This window comes from Hoplias malabaricus, chromosome 1 (assembly GCF_029633855.1).
Source record: "Hoplias malabaricus isolate fHopMal1 chromosome 1, fHopMal1.hap1, whole genome shotgun sequence".
NCBI classification, from domain to species: domain Eukaryota; kingdom Metazoa; phylum Chordata; class Actinopteri; order Characiformes; family Erythrinidae; genus Hoplias; species Hoplias malabaricus.
The window spans coordinates 14,805,485-14,817,035 of NC_089800.1; the positions used below are offsets into that span (position 1 = coordinate 14,805,485).

General features: G+C 44.0%; 2 protein-coding genes across 2 annotated transcripts; one reads left to right on the forward strand and one right to left on the reverse strand.

Moving 5' to 3' along the window:
* msl2b (MSL complex subunit 2b) lies at positions 1-4,916 on the forward strand. Its single transcript, XM_066646860.1, has 2 exons — positions 1-1,606; positions 2,482-4,916. The coding sequence occupies exons 1-2, from the start codon at positions 1,465-1,467 to the stop codon at positions 4,152-4,154; spliced, it is 1,815 nt and encodes a 604-aa protein (XP_066502957.1). The 5' UTR covers positions 1-1,464; the 3' UTR covers positions 4,155-4,916.
* A 1,342-nt stretch (positions 4,917-6,258) lies between these two features.
* tnfsf10 (TNF superfamily member 10) lies at positions 6,259-10,304 on the reverse strand. The gene is made up of 5 exons (XM_066678152.1): positions 9,966-10,304; positions 9,159-9,305; positions 8,595-8,640; positions 8,389-8,508; positions 6,259-7,773 (listed from the first exon to the last, which is right to left on the reverse strand). Exons 1-5 carry the CDS (start codon positions 10,077-10,079, stop codon positions 7,310-7,312), a joined length of 891 nt encoding a protein of 296 aa, XP_066534249.1. The 5' UTR covers positions 10,080-10,304; the 3' UTR covers positions 6,259-7,309.
* Positions 10,305-11,551: the final 1,247 nt, after the last annotated feature.

Sequence of the window (11,551 nt, forward strand, 5' to 3'; positions counted from 1 at the left end):
GTGCTAATGCAGAGAGGAAAAGGGAGGGGAGAAGCGCTACAGCCCCAGCAGCCTTTTGAAACACAAATACACTTCACATTTTACACATTTCCTCAGCACAAATCCAGAGCCTGAGAGCCGGATACAATCTGCGTTCGCTTTTTAAGCGACTTCCCTCTCGGCAGACGTGTGGCGGTGTCGGCGGAACGGCGGAGAAACCCGGACCGGAGCAGAGCGGCCTGTTTTGTTTCTGATCTCCCTCCTCCCTCCCTCCCGGAGCCGAGGCAGGAGACCGGCGGAGTGGCTTCTCCCCGCGCTTTCTAGCGCCTCCTTCCATGCTTTTTCTGGACTTTTTTCCTCCGTTCTGCTTCGTTTTTCTCACGCCGTGCGCGTGTGCTTCGTGGGTTATGTCGTGAACGGCGATGCTAACGGACGGAAGCTATCTAACGTTTATTTCGGCGCCTCTGGAGAAAGTCGTAGGAAAAGCGGGCCTGTTTTGTTTTTGCAGCGCCATGAAAAGCAACGGGGGACAATAACACACACACACACACTTATACACACACACACAAGCTGAGGTTCGGGTTTTCGCCTGCTCTCGGTTCTCCGTCTGCACCGGGCGCTAACGGTCGTTCGTTCTTCATGAGGAAGGTGGTGTGGAAAAAGCGAAAAAGCGGCGCCACGACGACGACGGCAACGACGATTTGAGTCGACGACGGAAAGCGAAGTGAAGTTGGGATTTGAAATCTGGCCGCGTTTGAATTGAGGAGCGGAGAGCTGCTCGGTGGAGGCCAGCTAACAGGAACGTTAGCCTTGCGACTCGGCGGAGAGCGCCGCCACTGTTATTGTTGTTGAATTTGAAATCGAAAAAAGGCGAAAGAAGCTGATATTCCCCCTCCCCTCCTTCTCCTCCCCCTCTCCCTCTTTCTCCTCCTCCACAAGAAACAGGCCTCCTGCAGCTGAAAAAAGGATATATTTTGAACGTTTTTCGGATTTAACGCAGGCTCATGATGATTATTCGGGCTTGTTTCCTGTCACGGATGAGAGATGAACTCGATAAACATGGAGTGTTTATACTGAACGCGATGTGTGCCGTGCTTCTGTGGAAAGACATTTCCAGTGTTCGTGTTTGCTGATTAGCCTATGCTAGCAGGGCTACACCACGGTTCGCGCGTGGGGATATTAACGTTAACGGAACTGTGAACTGTGGATGTATGTGTGTAATCTGCGTTCAGATTTCTGGACAGTCGACGGACTTTGCATGGTTGGACCAAAGCGTGAACGTTTCCACAGCGGACGGCGTTTTTTGTGAGGTCCACCTCCCGAGCCGCAGCATTAACCTGACTGGACGTCATTGTGGAGAACGTTAGCCGGCGGGACCTGCTGCGTGATCCCGCCTCTCTCATTCTCCCCCTATACACTCTCTCTCCGGTCACTCTGTATTTTCCTCCCCGAGCTGTATCTGTCGAGCCCCGAGACTTGCTGAGGATGAACCCGGTGAATGCGACCGCTCTCTATGTGTCCGCTTGCCGTTCGGTGCTGCAGTGCGATCCCCGGGACCCTCAGGCTTTAGCCGAGCTCTATAAGCTCCTACCGTTCTTCAGGCAGTCTCTCGCCTGCCTCGTGTGCGGTAAGCATCCACCAGCTTTAGTATCGGATTTTCCTCCGCTTGTGTTCAGTCGTTTACCCGTAGCTCCTCCTCGGCCCTGTCGTTTACACGACACACCCCCGTAGAGTCTGGCTGCACTGCAAATAAGAGCAGGCCTGTCCACATACAGCCCTTCAGGATGAAATGTGTTTTGTTTAGCTTTTTATGGATCTTCACGTGCTTTTAGCAGTGCCTATGTTAATATCCTTGCGTGTTTATCTTTAGTTTTTCATGCAGAATAATTACATGCATGAAACCAAATCTATTCTCCTACATTTAAAAACATGTTTATTTGTGCAAACATGCGTTTTCTTCAAAGTTTTATTTACAAATCCCTTATGTCCATTTGTAACAGATTTTGAAAATGTAAAGAGCTTTGAAAAGTGTGATAGATGACATATAGGCGTTTTTATACTTCTCTTAACATTGTGTATTATTAAGAAAAATCACTATTGGCTCTTGGAAGGAAACCCTTCATGTGTAGATGAACGCATATGTAATTATCAACAGGTGACACCAGGACACACCACCACCACAGTCATATGGGTTTAAGGAGAGGGATGTAGGATATTTATAACTAGTGTGATTTATGAACAGTTCTGTTTGCATATCCTTAAGCAATTCCCATTTGTTTTGTTAACTGAGCTTAAATGTAATTACTAACAGCGTCGTGTATAAATTGGTGTTTTATCACCCTTTTCAAGGCACATTGAATAGCAGCCCTTAAACCAATGAGGTTGATAAAGAGCGCCATCTACTGACATAATTGCGCCTGTTGAATACTGAAATTTTGTCAAGTCAGCCATGACGTCTCTATAATTTCAAATAATTGATCTTTTTGTTTTGTTTTTATGTAGGGAATTTGCTTCAAGACCCAATAGCTCCGACCAACTCATCATGCCAGCACTATGTCTGCAAAGCTTGTAAAGGCAAAAAGATGATGATGAAGCCATCTTGCAGCTGGTGTAAGGACTATGACCAGTTTGAGGAGAATAAGCAACTATGTATTTTGGTGGATTGCTACAGGAAACTTTGTGAATACATTGCAGATTCTCCTCTTGCCTCCCATATTTCAAGTGCTGTGGGGGGATCCCCAGACATATTAGCACTTTTGAAAGAGGGCCTTTCATTGGACAGTTGCAAGCAGGAGGAGGACACACTTTCACTGAACTTGGCACACCAGTCCCCTCCTCCTTCAACTTCAGACACACCTACTGAGGAGGATCATTCGTCCCATTCAACTGAGGTAAAAGAGCAGCCCCTAAGTCCGTTAGGACTGAATGGCCTTCAGGATTGTAACGGGTTAAGCAATGTGGACGAGTTGCCCTCTCCTCACAGTAATGTTCCTGTGACATTGGAAGTGGAGCATGAGGTAGTGAAACAAGAGAACTTTGCAGATGAAATTCCTGTATGTGAAGCTGTGGCAGCAGCTGGCGAGGAGCTTTGTGCCAGCAGCATGGACATATGTGGTTTTGGAGAGGACATAAAGCATGATGGGGGTACCCTCCTCTTAAGTGTTGAGGAAGTACTCAGGACTCTGGAGCCAGACCATGTTCCGCAGGACGAGTGCCCTGGTATCCTCCAGCCAGGCCATGAGTCTTCAGGGAACATTAATGGACCGTTTGGCTGTTCCACCACCTCTGCTGACTCTTCTCGGCAGCTTTCCTCACTTCCTCTTGATTCTTCGGGGGTCTTGGCTCCCCAGCATCTGGCCTCAATGCAGAACCCTCATTCCTCCTCTGGAATATCCTGTTCTGCTGTTACTCCCAGAGTGCCACGGTCGAGCAGAAAACGCTCCCGCTCTGAGAGCGATAGCGAAAAGATTCAGCCTCTGCCCATCTCTACCATTATTAGGGGCCCCACTCTTGGTGCCTCTGTGCCTGTTCCTGTCAAGTGTGAACCTAAAGTTCCAGCACAGGCTGTGCCCCACATGGCAGCTGTCCCCAACGGTGGGGGTTTGTCAAAAGTGGGTAAGGCATTGATGGTGCCCAATAAAAGTGTCAAAAAGCCTCTTGACCAGCATGGACCCAAAAAGGCATACACAAAGGCAAAACAGAGTGCTCCCAAGTCTAAAGACAAAATGAAAGAACGGATTCCAGCTAATCCTCTTGTTCCAGGAAGCCCAACAAAAGTAGTGTACAAGAAGCCGCAGGAAAAGAAGGGCTGCAAATGCGGCAGGGCCACCCAAAACCCAAGTGTTCTTACGTGCCGGGGCCAGCGATGCCCATGTTACTCCAACAGAAAAGCCTGTCTGGACTGCATATGCAGAGGCTGCCAGAACTCCTACATGGCCAATGGTGAAAAGAAACTGGAGGCGTTTGCTGTGCCGGAGAAAGCCCTAGAGCAGACTAGGCTCACTCTGGGTATTAATGTCACCAGCATAGCAGTGAGGAACGCAGGTGGCAGTGGGGCTGGAGGAGTGCTGAACGTCACCTCTGCAACAGGCCCACCTGTAGCCTCATTTCTAGCTGCTGGACCTCACGAAGACAAGGGTTTTGATGAGACTTTGGACATGAGGTTTGACTGTTGAGCCCCGCACAATGCTCTTAGCATCTCACCCCCTTATTCCAGACTGGCTCTCTCTTGGCACAGTGCCAACTGAGACTTGGAGAGGAGCCAGCGGAGTCAACAAAATAAGGCAGCTACTGTGATTCTGTTCCAGTTCATGTTATCAATTGAATTAGTCATTGCTGAAGCTTGTGCCTATAAATCACTTGTAACATGCTTTTTTTTTGTTGTTGTTGTTGTTTTACACACTATTGTGAATTAGAAAAGTCATGTTACTGTAAGTTGAGAATTCATTTGGCAAATTTTCTATTCTTTTTTCCCCCACTACAAGTGATCTATATGGCATGATCTTTGGCAAGAAATGCTTGACCTCATTGTTGTGGGTCATGTTATGTGCATATGTGGAAGACATTGAGTTAGTAGGCTAGAAGACAAGACCTGTTAAATGAAATGGTACCTGGTATGTCAGTAGAGACTGGTTGTATTTATAAACATTTTTGTACACAGACTTATGGAATTCAATTTAAAAGTACATTTTATGATATATTTTTTAAGTTACATTAACAACATTTGCAGTATTTATTGGGCATCACTTAACATAGATTGCAGTCCATCTAGGGCTTCATCAGGATACCATTTCTACAGATGCAAGTCACTGAGATGCAGTATGTTCAGTTTCTGTCTAAATTATGTTGCAGTCCTGTTTGTGCTAGTTTATGCTGTCTAAAACTTTTTTTTTTTCCCTTGGGGCATTTAAATACCTGTAATATAAATGTAACATATTTCCACATAAAAAGAAAAAATGAAAACCTGACTCCTGTCTTTTATTCGACATAACTAATTTATGATGCTGTGATAAATACTTCCTCTTTACGTCTCTCCACAAGGGGGCAGACGAGTGGCCTGAAAATTTAATTTAGCACGTGTCAAATCTCTGGACAGACAGATGATAGTGATAGAACACTCCATTCTTGATTTTTTTTTTAAAGTTCACTGGTTTTATACTGATCAGCCATAAAATTAAAGCTGTCTCCTACTTTTTGTTGTGCCTGATCCACTCATAACAGCGCACTCTAACACCACTATGTCAGTGCAATTGCAGCGCTGAGAATGATCCACCTGCCAAATATTTTTGCTGTGTGGTCATTGAAGGAGTGTGTGAAATGGGGCAAAATGCTGAGCAATGAATAGACTACAGTCTATTTTGTAGTAGAACTACAAAAATGCTCCGCTATGGACAGTGGACCTGCTCAAATGGACAATGAATATAGAAATAAAGACATTTAAATCTTAAGGTTGATATAAAAATACATTCTTGAAGCCTTTAGATCACTTTCACATTCAGAGCAGTGACTTTAAGGACAGAAACACTTTTAGCTTCTTGCTTTTGTGTTAGAAATTCCACTTTGCTTATCTGAAAACCTTGACTGTGGCCTTTCTTTTGTTTGATTTGTGGTTCTCTGTACACTACCTCCTTATTTATGTAGGAGTAATTACACTGTTTTTTCTCTTTTCATCCACCAGTTGCTCATGTTGTTTTGCTCCCATGGCTGTTTCCCACTACCTTTTGCACAAGCAAAGCACTTTCACTTCTCTTTCAGAAAACACTTATCGCCATCTGGATTGCTTTTGGAGTAAAAATAGGGATTTAATTTATACTTCACATAGAAATTTTCTCTTCTGATGGCTTAATCTATTTAGTTTCTCTCCAAAGCACTGGGCTCCAACAAGGATGTTGTAGGAGCAGGAAAAGCAAATGCCAATCATTAAATAAGAAAATGCCATCACGTCTCAGGTTATCTTACTTTTTGCGTTTGCTATGTTCAAACATGCCTGTTTTTCAGTCATTCACATAATACAGAGCATGCTCAGAGTGTTTAAAATGCTCGCATCTTTAGTAACCTTTTGAACACTGTGAAACTTTGTTTAGAGTCTCTTAATAGCAGTAGTCACATATTTGTTTATAGACAGCTCTGTACTGGTCAAGGTAATGAGTACAATATCAAACATCCAAACCCCCTGTGGAAGATATCTAGGGCCCATTTACAAACATGGTTTGTAATTATTTACTAACCAAATATGTATTTACATATGTTTATTTTGAATATAACAAACCATTCGTATGATTATCATTAAATCTGTTATACAGAAATCAGTGGCTAAGTATGCATCACCAAAAACCAAAAACAATCTCATGAACTTGTGTAGTCAGAGTTATTCCCAATGTAGTACATAGGAAGTGACACCAAAGTCATTGTGGGATGACTTTATTCAGTGTGCTCTTAAGTGTTACATTGGAGAATCGATGTAGTTTCAGAAAATACTGGGAAATGTACAAAGGCATGATCTCATCTTAAACTTTTACAGTCTCACAGTGATGTCATACAGGTGGAAAGATTCACCATTCTCTCAAAGAGAAATTTTCACAATCATTTTGGCATGACTTCTCCGTAAACAAACAACAGTAGTGACAATGAGTACATTCATATTTCAGTGAAAAGGCATTTATAAAACAAAAATCACAGAAGATAACAGTAAACAGGTTGGAGTTTAAAACAGCTGAAAAACTCCTACAAAAAGGCAACATAGTTAAATTGCTACACAATAACACTTTCCAAGAACAACAGGCAAATACAGAAGTCTTGTGGTAGTTCTCAGTTTGTTTCAGATTATTTGGGATGTCATATCCTCTTTAATGTCACAACGTTAGGACTTTGTTTCCTTTATTCAGCACAGGATTCAGGATTTCCCTTTTACGTGCACTATACTCTTTGTCCGCTCACAAGGTTCAACACTTGAGTTCCACTGTGACCAAGCAACTTGCTACCGAACGACTTGGCGAGCCCCTTACAGTTCCTGCCTTCTGTGCAGATGTTGTTATGTGCTACACCTTTGAGTTTCTCAGGGCCTTAGATCCACTCTGGTCCTCTGTAGCTTTGCCCCAGGCCCACTGAGCCCAATGCACCCACCTTTTGACGAGTCTCATCAATCTGGTAAAGAGCACTGGCTGGAGAGTGTATCGCAGCACACATATACAGATGGTTTTCAGATCCTTGGCAGCTTTTCAAAAGGAGCTCAGAAAACATACCAAGCAAGCTGAGTCCTGTCGCTTGCCTGACAGAGAGGAGCTGTTGCAGTCCGAATGTTAAATAAAACCTTCTCATCCCTTCGCTGAGCCTAGCTGACCAGGAAAGCGCCAAAGAAGCTTGATTTCTCGTCCATGTCAATAGTGCTCACGTTACTGACGGTGACAAACAGCCTGTCACCGCCTGCGAGCTGGAACAAGCCTGCTTGATAGATGGAGTACAGTCCGTACTCTGCGTCCCTAGACCAGCAGGTGGTCCGAGCATTCTTCATCAAAAGAATAGGCACTGCATAAGAGCTTACTTTTTTATAGACGTATTGCAGCATGGGTTTTCCCCTGGCAGTCTCTGTGGAAGTGCCCTCGTCCTCTTCATGTTCTTCCTCATCCTCTTCCATCAGCGTGTGTCTGAAGTAAGTCTGGGAGTAGATGTAGTAAAGCCCAGCCTGCGGCACTACCAGCTCCCCGTCACTTAGTTCCACATTTTGGAGAAAGGCCAGGCCCTTCTCAGACTCCCAGGACTGGATCTTCTGGCCATAGACCTTCCTGTTCAAGGGACCTGCAGCACCAAGGCCAGAGAGAAAGATTATGGGGTTGGGTTTGTCAGAAAAGCACCATTGTTTCAACATTTGGCAGCACAGAGGAAAGGGGATGCATATTTCAAAGACTAGGCTCAAGTTACACACCAGCGTATTTGTTTTAGTCCAAAAGTGCAGCAGTGTTAAATGGAATGCAATCCATTTGTTTCTTAAGTGAGTGCAGAGGGGTCCATATTATAGAGCTGTCTGTCAATAACTTCACCAAACTGTGAAAAGCATTAAGTGTTGAAATCCCAAGCTTTTAAGCGCACAAGTATCCAGATGGGGTTCATTTGTAGAGAAATGAAAACTGCTTTCAGAATGTACCAGCCAAGATATCTGTGGACAGTCTGTATGCAATAAAGATCTATATTGGTTTGGACTCTGCCCGCAGAGAGTCAGTACAAGAGTCCATAAAAACAAACCGTACACTCTAACCCCTAAAAGTACAATGACTTTGTCACAGAATACAGCTTAAATTCCATGTCTGAGCATCTGTGCAGCAATTTCACCAAGTAAAAAAGCTGGACATCTTATTGGAGTTTCCAATTAAGTTAATAAAATGGCAGAAAATGTTTATGTTTATATAACCATACCTCCACCATCTTTGTCCGCATCTGGTATATAGCTGCCTGTAACATGAGCAGCAACCTTGGGCCGAGGGGGAGCTTCTTGGTCTTGGACCACCAAGGAGGGGAGGACTCTAGAGACTTCGTCTGGAAAGAGTACAAACGGTTTAATAATTCACGAACTGTACATGTTTTGGAGCATGCATCAAGCACAAAGATAGTTTCAAACATACCTTTGACTGCAGAGGAAATTTCTTTCTGGTATCGGTTAGACATTGACTATTGGAGGAAAAAAAAATATTTCAGTGAGTGAAATCATAGAAACAAGTTCTCAATCTGAATTAAGTACGGCGGAATGATTTTGGGAACATATCTAAACAAAGTTTTTCTGACCAATAATTCAATAGCCATTTAAGTTGCAATTATTTGATAGGAATTAAGGTCCAGGTTTGTTTTTATAATCAAGACATGCTGGCTTTAATTTTGAATACTGAACCGCCAGACCGTCATTTGGATGTTGAAATGGTCGTGTATACAGCATGATCCTCCTAAATGAGCTGACCCTGTCACAGAAGTTAAAATGTCCCCGTACATTGCTGTTTAATTTCTAATATAGACAGCTCCTCCATTTTAACAATGTCTCTCTTTTGAGTTACTACGGACATATAACTAGGAGACAGCCCTGAGTTTGATTTCATATTTCGGCAAGTCAGCCTTCAGTAATTAAAAGGGAATAGGTATGCTAGTCATAAATGGGGTCATTGTATCTATATCCTGCACCCATCTGAAGCTGATACCTTTTCAATGAGAAAGTGGAGCTGTTGCGTGACCTGCCAGCAGGGGTCGTCTTTTCCCTCCGCAGCACCCACATCCAACCCCTTGATGGATCTGATGTTGGCGCGCATCAAACAAGACACACTGCTTTTTGAAAACGTTTCCTTCATCTGTAAAAAGAAAAAAACATTAAATAGAACTTTAGTAGAATTTAACACACCTTAAAAACACCATAATGCAGAACTCCTAGTTACAATGTAGCTTTGGCTGTTACATGGCTTTTGCAGCAAGCCAGAGAATGTATTTAGGGTTTATTTCAGAACATTATGTTTTGAGCGCTCCGTGTGTAAAATTATCCCGGTTCATCTGTGTGTACGAAAATGGAAGCCAAAAAACAAGAAGAAAAGAAAACGCCGTACAAACTCTGCCCCTACACTGCAGACCAAACTAATCAGATTTCTGTGCATTCGTAGCTTCCATTTTTGCAGCCAAACATCCCATAATCTTTGTAACTGTTTAAGAACCACGTTATTTCCACCGGGACCGTGCTTAAAAGTCGGTTCCTAACCCTGTTCTCCGCAGCCTCGACCTGTTGGACGAAGTCCAATGAAACAAGCGATCGATTCCCAACGAGGAAACCCAAAAAGCGAGGTTGTGTGTGCGTTTTTTTGTGGAGAAATACACACTCTAAATACTCTCAGAACGGGAAATATATTCCTCGACGTGTGCACCAAACTTTAGCTCTATTCGTTCTCCTAAAGTAGAGCTGCTCTCGTGCCCGAACTCAGAAACCCACAAACTCCCCAAAGAGTTCCAACATGGGGGCTTACCGTCGTTAAGACGTTGCTGAAGTATATGAAGGTGACAGCCACTGCGATGGTTTGCAGCAGAATGGCAGCCAGCAGGAGAAGTCCGATGTACTGCATTGTGTGTGAGCTTGTCATGGTGACTTCCCAGCGCGCAGTGCAACAGCCCGAGACAAAAGCTGGAGCTGAATTCTTTCCCCTCCGTTCATATGAAACACTCTGGAGGCGGAGCAGCGCTGCCTATCAAGGAAACACTACGAGGAACATAGCGAGCTCTCTTTCCTCCTCCACCTCAGCAAGGCCTCTTTCGCTTTCTTCATTCCACCGTCTTCATTTGCCAGAAAAGAAAACAAGTTTCGCCTCCACTTGACAGCTGCTGGGTTGCTGCTTCATCTGGACCATCATATCTGTGTATACACAGCCTAGTCGCGGATGGAGTCAATCCCTTGATTTTGATTCACAGCCTCAAACACATAAGCACTGGTTCCATTGTTTTAATTTCAGAGTGGACAAAATGGAGTGTGCTAGCCTGCACGGGCATGCTAACATGTGGTTGCAATCTAGGCTCTTAGGAGGTTTCTGGGGAGTATTACTCTCTGCTTATTGTTCATCAGTGTGGCTTTCTGCAGGGGATGGAGTTTTATGCTTATGATTTATTGAGCTTTGTCAGCCTCAGATGGCAGGTCTTCCTGGTGCACCCCCCTTAGAACAGGCTCGCCACTCTGAAGAGAAAAATAAAAATGCAGGCGATGTTTTCAGGGGGTTTTATGCGTAGTGAAACATTGTATGTTACCTTGGCGTTCAATGACTAACAGCCTATGAAGCCCTAGGAAGCTTTCCAGGAACCCCCTCCATCCTTGTGACATTCTATTCAAACCATATGGCTTTATAAGAGTATCACCAGGATTTGATTTGACACTGCGAAACAGTGCTTTTTTGGACATTGTTCTGATAGGTCTGTATTACACTTAAATGCATAATGATCCTTTGTGCACAGAACCGTTCTTGAGAGAATACAACTGTTTCCAACAAAGTTATTGGACTTAAATCACTGGAGTCACGTTGCTTGCTGACTAGCGCTTAGCTTTGGTTTGTGTGTCCTGTAGTTGTGGGCAGTGCCAATTTAGTCAGCGCCAGTTCCACCTACTTGTTACACTGGGGGTAAAAGCAGCAGCACATGTTTTCTCTAGGACATGAAAAATCCAGCCATTGCTTTTTTTTTTTAATCTGCCACTAAAGGAATGTCACTGGAGCTTGGAGGTGGACAATAATGAACAATTTATTAGCTATGAGACTGTTTACTGTTGCATCAGTTAAGTGATGGAGAGAGAAAGAGGGCTATCCAATCCAGCGAGATATTTTAAAGAACTTTTAAATTTCAGTTCTGGGGTATTCTCTTGGATGTGTGATTTACTGACATCTGACCGAGATCTTAGACACCTGGAGATTGTTATATTCATTCATTCATTCATTATCTGTAAGCGCTTAACCAGTTCAGGGTCGCGGTGGGTCCAGAGCCTACCTGGAATCATTGGGCGCAAGGCGGGAATACACCCTGGAGGGGGCGCCAGTCCTTCACAGGGCAACACACACACACACTCACACCTACG

What these genes read in the sequence shown, in the direction of transcription:
- msl2b (XM_066646860.1), top strand. Translation starts at nt 1,465, where the DNA reads ATGAACCCGGTGAATGCGACCGCTCTCTATGTGTCCGCTTGCCGTTCG. An exon ending in TCTCGCCTGCCTCGTGTGCG is followed by an intron (nt 1,607 to 2,481) that starts GTAAGCATCCAC and finishes GTTTTTATGTAG; the next exon opens with GGAATTTGCTTCAAGACCCA.
- tnfsf10 (XM_066678152.1), bottom strand. Translation starts at nt 10,079, where the DNA reads ATGACAAGCTCACACACAATGCAGTACATCGGACTTCTCCTGCTGGCT. An exon ending in AATTTCCTCTGCAGTCAAAG is followed by an intron (nt 8,509 to 8,594) that starts GTATGTTTGAAA and finishes TACTCTTTCCAG; the next exon opens with ACGAAGTCTCTAGAGTCCTC. An exon ending in TGCGGACAAAGATGGTGGAG is followed by an intron (nt 7,774 to 8,388) that starts GTATGGTTATAT and finishes TTGGTGCTGCAG; the next exon opens with GTCCCTTGAACAGGAAGGTC.